Source organism: Harpia harpyja, chromosome 18, assembly GCF_026419915.1.
Source record: "Harpia harpyja isolate bHarHar1 chromosome 18, bHarHar1 primary haplotype, whole genome shotgun sequence".
Lineage (NCBI taxonomy): Eukaryota > Metazoa > Chordata > Aves > Accipitriformes > Accipitridae > Harpia > Harpia harpyja.
The window spans coordinates 12311456-12324298 of NC_068957.1; the positions used below are offsets into that span (position 1 = coordinate 12311456).

The 12843-nt window shown below is 47.5% G+C and overlaps 1 protein-coding gene across 2 annotated transcripts in view; it reads right to left on the reverse strand.

Annotated features, from left to right (window-relative positions):
* Window positions 1-12843, reverse strand: part of LOC128153843 (gamma-aminobutyric acid receptor subunit beta-4) — an 80544-nt gene that overhangs the window by 20613 nt on the left and 47088 nt on the right. For both annotated transcript variants that reach the window (XM_052813665.1, XM_052813664.1), the window contains exon 4: window positions 8179-8399. In XM_052813665.1, coding sequence (XP_052669625.1) covers window positions 8179-8399 — 221 coding nt within the window. The remainder of the gene's footprint in view (window positions 1-8178; window positions 8400-12843) is intronic.

Consider the following 12843-nt stretch of genomic DNA (forward strand, 5'->3'; position numbering starts at 1 on the left):
AGAGACCATCTCTAGAAAAGCTGCCACAAAGCTCTAAGTTACACAAGGCTGAGTGCTAAGTGTCTATTTGTTACAATGAGGAAAGCTCTGTCCACCTGAAGCTTGTATTGACAAAGCAGATGCTGGCACAGAAAGGGCAATGCAACCTCACCCTGCTGTCCCTGCACCACTGCCTACTCTGCAGGCTGAACCCTGCAGCAGCAGAGGACTGTCCCACCACAGCTGCAGCTCAAAAGGGAACTCCCAGGTTTCTGCAAACTGTCAGTCTCTGCAAATATTTCAGTTCTCTGACATGAACACCACCAGCCGTTTCATTCCCTCTCTGATCCTCCTCATCGCTGTTTACTTATTAATGGCTTCTTCTGTCTTATTTAGAATGATTATATAAGTTCACAGACATACAGCAGCATAGAGCTCCAACTTGCCATTAAAACCTGCCACGGTTGAATGTCTTCTTTCCATCCCCTCCTTATCCTGTCACTGGCCTCTTCCAAGGTAGCTGCCCTTTCAGCTCCTGCCCCAGTCAGATCTCCCTCTACCAAACTTCAGCTCTGAAGGCCCTCAGCCACCCATTCATCCTCTAGATCATCTCCAGTGTGTTGGGAGGACCAAATTCACCGGCTACAAGTGTAAGGGGCAAAAAAATGACTTCCCCAAAATACCATCTGGTTTCAAAAGGAGCAGGTCCAGACTCTCTAAGGAGGACTGGGTGGGAGAGAGGGGAAGACTATTACCTTTGAGGGGTTCCTAAAGCAAGTGGGGTCCCTTTCCCCTTAAGCTGATCCTTACAAAAAAAACTACTGCACTGTCTGCATCATAACTGTGTCTATATCAGGAAACTAAACATGCCTGGCACTGGTTTCTGGGGCCGATGTCATTTGTCTACACTTAAATCCTTGCCCTCCAGAAAAAGGGTCTGGCTGCTTGCAAAATGCCTATTGAGAATGGTCACAAGCCTCTGCTGTGCTCTGACTGGGAAATGCCCAAGAGACTGTTCGTGGACACAGACCAAACCCAGGAAACAAATTGACTATGTGGGCCACTGATGTCCAGTGCCCAGGAATGTTCCCCGATACCTTTCACTTCAAAAGGATGTTGCCTAAAACTCAGTATGGATGAGAATAGGAGGACTATAGCACAAATACCCCTACCATTGCCTTCCTAATTCAAGGGGAGACAGAGCCAGCAGTTCAGGCACTTACCCTATTTTGCAGTTACGGATTAAGTATCATTCATTATGCAGGGACTAACACAAACACTCTCACAGCAAAAGATAAACATTTTTTTAAGTTGCTAGTTGCAACTTTTTGGATTTCAGATCTCCTGAGAAGCTGAAGACGCTCCTGTCCCCCCGGGGTACAGACTCCCAAAGCTCACAACAGTTTGCAGCAATAAGGAGAATGGATGGAAGCAGCTCAGGTTTCATAGGACTTGTGCAGGCTCGCCCCATGGGGAAGTTCGACTCGTAAGGGAATTCTGGCGACTAAGAGTAGAGAGAGAGGCAAAATTGCTGTTTTGCTGAACATGGGAAAAAAACAAAATTGAATTTTTACTCTATACATTCTCAAAGTCAGTCATAAAAACAGGCTGGCAAATGTCACTTTCTGCCTGGCAGTAAGCACAAACTTTGTAGGGCCTGGAGGGATTTATAAACCCATGGTGAATTTTGCCATTCTTTTAACACGGTCTGATCTTTGTAGACTCCTGGAGGTCATGTTAGAACCAAGAGCAAGGCAAGGATATGGAATATTTTCCCCTTGTGTCTCTTTGCCTAAAACTGACTCCATAAGCCTTGGCACAATCCTGCTAAGGTCACTCTGTTTCCAAAAGTATCTGTGCTTGCATAGGCATCCTTTGATAAATAAGTGTGCACTGCACTCAAATGGGGGAGAAAAAAAAAGCTCTTCTAAACTAGTACTCAGGGTACCAGCCATTTAAATCAACTGTTTTTCCAGCCTGGGAGAGTACAAAGCAGAGCTGCTTTGGCTGCAAGGTTTTGCTTTTCTGCCCTTTACACTATTCCAAATGCGCTGTGTGTCTGGCAAGTTGTCAGCTGGATTGGGGGACAAGAGAGACCCAAGTGGAACATGTTTTAGAAGAGATTCATTTGTTACAGTTGCTTCAGACAACAGTGACCTGCACTTAACAGAGCAGGAGGTCTCTTCCTTCAACAGCATCAGGCTGGAATGAAGTTGAATTAATAAAACAGTAACCCATGAATTAAACCTGTGGGGTTTGGCAAAGAATAGACAGGGTCCAGGGATGGGCTCAGACTGGTGGCTGGGATAGGATAAGCAGGAAGACCAAGAGGTGCTGTCAGGGTGAGCCTGGGGTTCAGGGCACACAAGCTGTTTCAGTGATCTGTGAGGAGACAGTGGTAATCAGCTGCTTGTGGATACACCTTGACCTCTGTTTTTGCTAATAAACAAGTTGGACTTACAGGAGATGTAGCACAGGCAGCAATTCCAGCCAGGCCCTGATGATGCTTGCCTCTGTTCTTGCAACATTAAGGATGGAGAAGCAGCTCTGGCTTGCTGCTTTATCCTGTTTTAGTGAGCTCCAATTTCTTCCACAGCTTCTAAGATTATTCTGAAATTCCATGTTACAAAACTTCCCTCCAGTGTTTCCAGCTAAGTCCCTCATCCCAACCCTAAGGAGGCAAAAATGCAGGAGATCTGTCCTTATCCTCAACTGGGGAGCTGAGCTCCTAATTAAATTCTCTTTTCCCCTCCCCCACCTAACAAACTCTTTTCCCACCCCCACATCTTTGCGCTAAGGAGCTGGCCCAAAGCAGAGCTCTGTGGTGGGAGCAGTACAAGACTGCAGGACTAGCTCCAAGGGGCCAGCTGGATGGACATAAGCCCAGGTCTTTGCACCCAAGCTGCCAAAGGAGAGATTTCTGTTGCCTTTGCCTAACCTGCGGAGGGTACAGGCAGAGCTACTAGAGACAGGGTAGAGCCTGAATCATTGTCTCACATTTCTAGAGAAACCTCTCTCAGGGAGGGAAGGGGAAGCAAAAATCACAAATTTCTTCCTTTCTGGTCTGTGAGATGGGAGAAGAAAATTCTTTAGTGGTCTCAGTGTAGAAAAAACTCCTCAGTCTTAACCCATCAGGCCACCTTCTCTGCAGAAAATTAAATAACACCCATGGAGGGAACAAGGACATGGCTGCAAACAGCAGGCTTCAAGTGAGACAGGACCAGGAGAAACCTTTCTACCAGTTGGAGAACCCAATAACCCCAGGCTGGGACCTGGAGAATGTAATGCAGGCAGCGCTGGGTCCTGATCAAGAGGCAGGTTGGAGAAGAGAGCTATGAAGAAGTCCCCAGGATGAGCTCCAGCAGAGCCCCAGCCATGGGGAGCAGGCAGGGCAGCCCTGGAGGCAGCACACACCAGGGTGGCATGGGGGGTTCTGACAAAGTACCTGGTGTTGGATGAGTGAGTGGGTGGGATGCTTGACATACGTCTGTTAACCCGCGTTGCTTCCCTATGTAAGGTGAGCCAGAAGTGGTGCTCTAGCCGTTGCCTTGCCCAGGAACAAGGTCTGGTCCACAAGCAGGTCAGCAGTAGCTTGCTGCAATGCGAGGGCCAACATCCCCCAGGAGCTACTACCTTGCAGGGAGCAGCTGACTGGTGGGAACTTACCCTGTGAAAAGCAGAAATTAAGTGCTGCCAAAGCAGATACGCCCAGCTTCTCTCAGTTTAAAACTGCACATTTTGAGTTGTTTGAAGTATGACAGTTCTCTCCCCCTTGCTTTAAGCACTGAACAAGTATTTACACTGATGAGGATAGCAGGGGCCTTCCTCCCCAGAAGGGCACTCACTGCGCTCAGAGCCCCGCTATGCCTTGGCACCTTTGCATGCATCCAAACTGCCTCATCTCTAAAACACACCTTATTGCAGGGACTATCATGGACAGGAATAAAAACCCCAAAACACACATGCACACGCTCCCTACCACCACTACCACCTTCGCAGGAAGAGATCCCTCATTCTCTCTGCACAGGATTTAGTCTCCGTTGATGACAGTGACTAAATTCCTCTGCAGTTTTTCAGTTGCTCAGTTTACATTGCCTGGGCTCCTCGCCAGCCAGGCATTGCATCTCGCTTGCTGTCCACCCGGCTTCGCACCTGCTTCCCAGCATCCCAGAGCCCACCCGCTCCCCCTGCAAGCTCAGGGATGCAGTCTGGGCTCCTCTAAGCACCTGTTTTGCTTGAATCTGGTTTTGTCCTTAATTAGAATGAAATCAAATAGCTTCAAGATTTCCCTGAAGGATGTTTTAAAGCTGGTTTCAAATATGATTTCAAATCACCATATGAGAATTTCAGCATTGTTACAGTTTCTATTTTTAGGTCTCTGAAAACAGATAGCAAAATGCTGATGACATCAGCATTTGACAAGTGTCAACCTGTTTCACTACCAAATGGATGCTACATGGTCTAGAAAATGAAATAAAAATCTCAGACGGTAATATAAAGCTTGTACATGTGATAATGTAAAGCTTATTGAATATTGTGGCAGGGGTGGACTAGACAGTCTCTGGAGGTCCAGAGAAAGCCTTTGATGATTCTCTATGTTACTCAGACATCAGTAGTGGTAGTAAAGCAGCTTGAAATAGTGAGGGAAATATTGACATAAGTGAAAAATTCTCTACAAGAAATTAGGAATGAAACATCAACATTCTCTGAAATGCTGCTTCTTAAATGAAAAATTTCTCCCTAATTTTTTGTTTAAAATTTGATGAAACCAATGCAATTTCTGACAAAAAGCCATTAGGAGGAAAAATATATTGAATTCAGCCAGTGCTATCCAGCTCTTCCTCACTATTTTATATGCCTCCCTCCACTACCCAATGGCTGATTGCTTTGTCTTTGTGGGTAGATCCTTTAAGCCTCCCTTCATCTTGCGGACTTCCCACATCATTTTAGCACTTTCCTGCTGCGTGCCACAGGTGACCAGCTCTCCTATGCTTCACAGGCACTTTTAATTCCTGTAAGGTGTTTGGGGGCCAGGCAAGTTCAGGCACCATCATACCAGGTTACACCTCCTAAAAACCCTTTCAGCTCTGCCGATTTGCATCCTCCCATCCCACTTTGTGTTTGCAGAGATAAGAATGCCCTCTGGGCTGGATCTGGGCTCCAGGCCCCTATTTGGCCTTCTGGGATTTATGCCATCTGCTAACTTGTAGGGGAAGGGGGTAGGGAACACCAATCCTGACTCCAGCCCCGCAGCAGCCCAGCATCGCTGTCCCAGCACAGCCCGCTGCTGTTTATGCATTCCTTTTGTTGGAGACCTGGCGACCAGCTTTTAATCTGAGCCCGGTGGGAATCAATTTTGGAGTAAGCTTTTATATCGAACGCTTTCCCAAGATGTAGCTGTATTACATCTGCTGCACTCACTTCATCCATTAATTTGCTAATTCTACCAAAACCAAGCATATGCTTTTCTGACACACAACTTTCACAATGGAGCAGAGTAGAGGAATAAAGGGCTTTATTTACTCATGCAAACAAGTTATCTGAAGCCTGATCTTGTTCTCACTGAAGTCAGAGACAAAATACCCATTGACTTCCACGTGAGCTAACTTGGACCTTGTGGTCTGATCCAGTGCTTAGGCCTGATCCTGCTGGTTGCTTGAACACTTGCTGAAGGCAGGGGCCTGCCAGGGTGTCATACTCCCCAGTCTCTGACATCAGAGACTGCTGGAAAGAAAAATTACTGTTGTGCTACAAATAGCATGATTGAGTCACTTTGCTACAGGATCAGCTCAAAGGAGGGGGAAGTGACTGTCGAGAAGGTAGCAGGAGAAGGAGCAGAGCTGTGGTATCTTGCTCGGGGAAAAGCAAACAGGCAAACAAAGGAAAAGAAACAGAAATTGCTTCCTTTGGCCTTCTTCCATCAGGGCAACTCCATTTTATGAATCCTTCGGAAAAATTCAGGAAAAGACAAGAACAGGCTTCAAAATACAGGGGGGACCTGCACTTTTCTTCCTGTTTGCAGGACAAGCATGACTGCATTTTTACAAAGATAAAGGTATCACAGGTGAATATTCAATGACTATTTTCTTACTTGCTTACACCTGCTGTGCACATGGCTATGTATTTTTTAATAGGATCACAGTTATTTGCACCTGCAAAACTGGACCTAGTACTTCTGTTGTCAGCAAAATTGCAGGTGCAGGTGTCAGTACGGAAAGCAGCCCTAAGGAAATTGTTGTCCATATCACTATGAATAAAGCTAGAGAGACTTCAAGCATTCAGGGCACCTGGCTTGTCCCCCAAAACCCCAGTGCTTTCAAGATAGCAAAAGCCAGCCACCCTGACCTGGGGTACAGTTCAGGAACAGGAGCTGCAGTTGTTCAGCATTTCATTTTTGCAATTGCCATTTTCTCCAGGGGCAAGAGAGCAGCTTCCAGGAAAACCAGCCAAAAGTTAAAACAACACAGGCAGCTCTTACTATGGCCCTGGAAATAACAGGGGCAAACAGCTGTCATTTTCTTTCTTTTGGCCTCGATGCAATTTTCCTCATCTCACCCATTTACACAGGTCATGTGAGGGAGCTGAGCTCCCTTCCCCATGGTTCTGGGCCCCGTGGGAGGGGAAGGGAAGGAAAGGAATAGTGCAGGAGGTGCTTGCACAGCATCCCAGCCCAAGCCAGCTCAAGTGCAAACCCTCCAAGGACTTCCACTGCCTGTCACCTGTGCTGCAGGGTTCACGCTGCTCATTATTTGAGCTGACTAAATGGCAGCTGATAAAAATATACTAGCATTTCTTCTTCTTTTGCTGTGCAGGTGTGTGCAAAGATTTCCCACCAGCCTGGGGGAGGCAGGTCTACGCTCAGGTGGGCTGGTTCAGCAGCAAAAAGCAGCCTAAGCTTAACAGCACTCTTTGCCTCCTCCTTCCCAACAGGCTGAATTTATGCTCCTACCTACCCCAAGTCAAAGTATCTTTTTGCCTAGCCTTCACTCTTGTTTTAACACAATGAGGAAATTTGGGGTAGTCAGCTCTGCCACAGGGGAAGCACAGGGCACAGCCACCTTGCTGCCCTGGCAGGATGATGCCCTGGGCAGCCTCCTACTTTGCTGTGCCTACACCCAGCCCTACCCTCACCAAAACAGCCCTGCTACTTAAAAAGAAGGAAAAAATCATAACAATTCAGACTTTGCCACAAAACACGAAGCAGCAGAGGAGCTGATACTGTAAATGGGAAGGGTGGGTGTACCCTCTTTGAAGGAGAAAGGTCTTTCCTCCCCCTTTGCTGTACTGGAACGTAAGCCCAGAGCTGCTATTGCAATCATTTGTGAATGTGGAGGCAGGTCTAAAAAGCCAGCTGTGAATTTTGGTAGTCAAAAAGGAAAAAAAAAAACAAACTAGGAGAAAAGCTCAAAGCAGACAAATACAGGGTTGGGAAAATAATTGCATAGATTTCAGCTACAGCATCCAAAACCTGCACTCTTACCTACACCTGTAAACTCCCCTTTTAGCCCTCTACCCCCTCCATTTTACTTTCTTACCTACCCTGGCATCTCCACATATCCAGATAATACAGTAAGGCCAATCTTTGCCACCTCCACTGCACACAAGCACAGACAGCACTTTCAAAGGCTGTGGACTTGCCTACGTTAATTTACTCCAGACACCACAAAAAGCCTCCTCACTGAGGACCATTCCCCTACTAGATATCAACTTTCAAGCCTCAATCTTCAGAATTGCTCTGGTAAAGAGACTTATTTTTTTAACTGTACAAAAACATGTCTCCTATCTCATACTCAGAGATGACTAAAGTGATTTGACTCAAATACTACAGAAATTCAGCCTTAGATACAAGAGTAACGAAGTCTCATCTCCATAGGCCAAACTTGCAGAAAATTATAAGCAACTGAAAATGAGTGTTTCAAATGGAAGTGTTATGCAACATGAATGACAGTGACCTGAAACACTCAGAGCAGACTATTCCTATCTCCAACATTTGTCTATAACAGCACAGGAAACTTTGGAGGCCTGAAGGAAACAACCATTTCTAGCTCGGAGAAAGAGCAGATACTTAAAACTGTGCAACACTTGAGTATCTTCTGAGCTTTTGGGTCCTTGCCTTACCAGAATATCTTTGGAAATTGGAGATGTTTAGATTAGATGTCATTCTTGACCGCAGCCAACAAAGATTCCCCTTAGACTTACCTCAGGCCATACAGGACAGTCCCATCAGGATGGAGCCGAATCATGCGATTCTTCACTGTCACCCCATGCAGAAAGGACTTCTTGTCATTCAGGAAATAGGTGTCAGGCAGCCACAACTGGTCAGCCACCCGGTTGTCCAGGGTCAGGTTGAGAGGAAGGTCGTTATATGCCAGGCGTTTGTCCCGCCAGCTCTGCTGGAAGTACATGGTGATGGTGTAGTCCTGGGAGAGAAACATGCAAATGTCAGCCTGGCTCCAGGATAGGGACATAACTCAGTCCCTTCACTACTGCTGCTGCTGAGACCTTTGATGGGTCTGCAAATTCCTTGGCACCCAAATGTTCGTGTCCGCACCTCTACCACCTGGGGGGACTGTGCTTTGTTCTGGGAAAATGGAAATAAGCCCGAGCTTTGTAGGGGACAAAATGTCATTACATGACTCCACTCAAACAAAACTGCATCCCACCCATGTTGACCCAGACTGCTTGGAGTTTGGCTGCAAAACTAGTAGTAGTGAGAACTACGATAGCACTAAAGGATGTCAACCAACAGTGGGCTACACCATGCCAAAGACTTCAAAGGTTGATCTCCCAATTAAGTTACATAAAGGTGTCTGGACACAATGCAGTCACACTCAGCCACTGCTTGTTACCACACAGTTGGTAAAAGCCAATTTTATTTTGAACAGAAACTCAGGAGATTCCCAAGAGCACATGGAGAATCTCACCTCCAGGCCAAGGTTTCAAAGTCAACCCAGGTCAGCCATGTCAAGCTATTAGCACTTGCCTTGTTATATGAGCTAAGTTGGGAGTTCATTGCAATTCTCAGGAAGGGACATATGTGGAGGAAATCTGTCACCAGTGGAGCATGATCCACTGGTAAAGGGGCAGTTCCCTAACCATCCCCAGCTAGCACAATGCCATATGTATCTCCTGCTCCTCTTCTGTTCGATAGTAAAAAGTTGGCACTTAAAACTGTTGCTAAGACAAGAATTTTATAGAGGGCAGGGAGAGCTCTTTGGTGGCCCATAGCTGTAGCTCTGCAGGAACCATAGTGGTTGCTGTACAGTAACAGCACTTCCAGGGGAGATCCAGAGGTCCCAGACCAGCTTGTTCAGAGACAAAGTATTGTGGCACCATTCTAGAAGAACAATTATTTCTTCTCAGGTAAACGAGTAGTACAGGAAGGGGTCTTGTACACATCAATGACAGAAAACATTCTCACAACAGGTCTTAAATAGGGTATGAGCCAAGGTTTTGGGGGGTAAAACAGCCAGCCTTAAAATAACAGGATGCTGATCAGGAAGTGAGCACAAGTCTTGCTGACAGTGGCCTTACAGAAGTCAGTGTTTTTTTGCAAGTCCTTAAATAAAAAGCATTTTTGCAAATGCATGCAAATGATCTAGAATGGGTGGGGCCAGAGACGCATTGTCTCTTCCAAAGCAGACACCTACAGTGCCACAGAAATCCTCTTGACCACACAGATTTGCATGACGGGCGTTTCTGCTCTGCGAATTCCACCTCTGTGCAAAGGGCTGATGAGGACCTTGCTCATGTGTTAACATCTGGGCTGAGCACAGAGGCAGGCATTCTGCCTGCCTGTCTTCTCCCACTGACTTCACTCAAAGCCAGGTTTGATTAACACCTCTGAAAACAAGCTCAAATAATTCCACATTATGGGTATGCCAGCTTTTGGGTATCTAGCTATGATTCAGAAATCTAGACCCACATGCATATCCGAAAGGTCACAGAGTAAAACTGTGGTATAGACTGGATATAAAAGCTATATCTGTCACTTTCTGTGTTATATTGAAAAGAACAAAACCACAGTGACAGCTTTCTGGCCAAGAAACTGTTTTGCTTTGCTTTTTCAAGGACTGCTAAACCCCTGCCTCAGAAACTTCACAGTCCATCTCACAGGGGCACAAATATTTTCATTTCGGTCAAGACTTTGCAAAGGAAAATGTTCTCCCCGGTACCCCTCCCAGGGAGTTTGGACCTGCATTGCAGTGAGAGCACAGAGGAGCAGAGTGTCTGAGTTCCTGGAGCCTCTTACCCCCCTTGGTAAACATCTCTTCCCCTGCCTGTGGGAAACTCGGCTACAGAGGCATCATTTCCTTTCTCCCCCCTTGAAGAACTCCACCCTGCACCTTAGCAAGCTGCTTCACTGACCTGCATTTTCCTAATCCTTGACAGAGCCCTGCAACGCCTCACCCCTAACCAGGCCACCCTGCTCTCACTGCAGGCTCCTGCCAGCCTTCAAGCAGCAGCAGACAAGAGGTGGCACTGATCTCCAGAAGACAAAAAGGGCAAGCTGCTTACAAAGTGATCAGTCATTAGCACCTAAGAGATACACCTTCTAAACACATCTTCTGTATTTCCAGGATTGATGGGAACAAACTCAGAAGGGTGCAGAAATAAAAGCCTACACCCTAGTATTCAGGCTGATGATGTTCTTCAGGTGCAGAGACCTTTCTGGGGAAGAACAGCCAGCCCAGCCCTGGGCTGAGCTCTGTTCTCCAATCTTCCTGAGCTTCTTGGCACTAAAGATTTCTTTGGGCAGCATCATGGAAGTCTAGAGCACTTGATAATCATGGTTCATCTAGTGCCTGAAGTTTTCCTTAGCCCCTCTCTCTGCTGATTCCTGTGGTCCACTTGTCGTTCTCCTGCTCTCCCTACCCCATCACACTGTTGAACACTAAGCAGGATTTCTGGGCAGAATGAAAAGACAAGTGTCCACCCGACAGAGGTCAGTCCTCCCTGGGAGGACAGATGCTGCTGACATACTGATGAGCACAGCACTGAGCTACGGGGAAGATGGATGCTCTGCCTCCAGGCCCCTGGGAGAGGGCAGCACACAGACTGGGGGGCTGGAGGAAGCACAGATATGACCCACTACAGTAAGTAAGAGGGACCAGTACTCAGCAGAGAAAGCAGTGAGCTTGACTTCCCCTTTATACCCCATAGCCTGGGCAGGCAGTTATGAAGTACCCACATGACAGCCTAGCATCATCACCTGGCCAGGCTCCAGAGCTGATGAGATCTTAATCATAGCCTTCCTTTCAGAAGCATATAAAATAATGACCGAGGGTGACATTGTTCTGCAGAAGCAGAATGGGGAGATGGAGCCAATACATGTAGTGGTTCATAAGTTCAGGAATCAGAAGTAATGAGCCTGATTTTCCTCCAAGTCTTGAATGACAATCCCTTTGTTGTAGGGTTTTATCTGTCATTGGGCTAATACGAGACCTTCCCAAATCTCCCAGTAACCAGTGACATTCACAAGCCCGCTGATGCCACAGATATACCACAAGGTGGGTTTCTCAGCATCACCAGCAATTAGAAAGTTGGCCCATTTACCAGGCTCAGTGAAGAACTTCAAAACCAAAGACACCTGGAGCCCATGCACCCCTCCAGCTCTTCCTTCCAGCTCACCGCGGAAGCACTTTAGTGGGACAACGCAGCTGAATTTCCCTGCTGCCTGTGCTAGGGATGAGCGAGGGGGCTTTCTCTGTGCATGCGTGCCCAGTAAGCAGCTTTCTCTACTGCTGCTGCTGCTGGAGGAGCAAGTGGGAGATGCAGGCAAATATGACTTTCCACTTGCCTCTAAACTAGCAGCCTAGACCCTCTCCAGACTGCACCAGTGCAGCTCCAGTAGCAAGAAAAATGCTTCCAAATTTCCTGTTATGTATTCCACTGGGTCTTTCTGGAGGACCATAAAATGCTCAGGCAGGGCCAGAGTCTGGCCAAGGCCAGTCACTGCTGTGGCAAGGATGGAAAAGCTTTGCAGAGAGCTCCCGGCTCACCCTGCCAGGTGCACCTATTGCACTGGGGAGAAAAGGCAGGACCCATGCTGGAGGGAGCCTACATGTGTCAGGCCACCCTGTGCAACCTCCTGCTTCGTCTGGTGGCTACTGGGGGAGCAGAGGCAAGCGTGGAGGAAGGGAGATACCACTCCTCATCAGAAGCTCCATGCAGGTTGCACTGCAAAGACCTTTGGAAATTGTTCAGTGTGAACTTAGAATTCAGGTTTTAAAAAGCAAAGGCTGGGACAATGGAAAGAGGGCTTCTGAAGGGTGGACATGACCAGAAGTTATGTGCTTCCACCTGGTCCTCTGTTTTCCATCCACAGGAAAACAAGCCTTCCAAAGATACCTGCAAACTTTCTCTAACTAGGCTTTGCTACTGTAGCTTACCTGGCTATGTCAGCCTGTACCTACCCTGACCAGCATCCCGCTGCGGGAAGCTGAAATGCTGTAGTCAACAGTGCTGGCAAGGGGAAAGCCTGTTTTCAGACCCAGATGAGCCCTGCCCAGTCTCACTGACCTACAAATCATGTGCCCCTTATGCCGAAAGAGCTTGTGTTTCAAAACAAGCTGTTCCTCTCTCCTCCATCTCTGCTAGCCCAGCACTGGCCAGATCCCTTGGTTTGTCCCAGAAGTCTGGTACCCAGTAGCTCGCAAGCTGCACAACTGCAATGCTGCTTCCAGCCCTTTTATTTACTGCAGTACTCCTGTGCTGCCCTCCCTGCCTTGCAAGGCAGACCTCGTGGCCCAGCTGCGTGCGGGACCGCACTCAGCACTATGGTTCCCCCTCGGCCCCTCATGAAGCCGAGATGGCACCTGAGCCTCCTGGAAAGCTGCTCAGCATGACCATCCCCTTGGGACC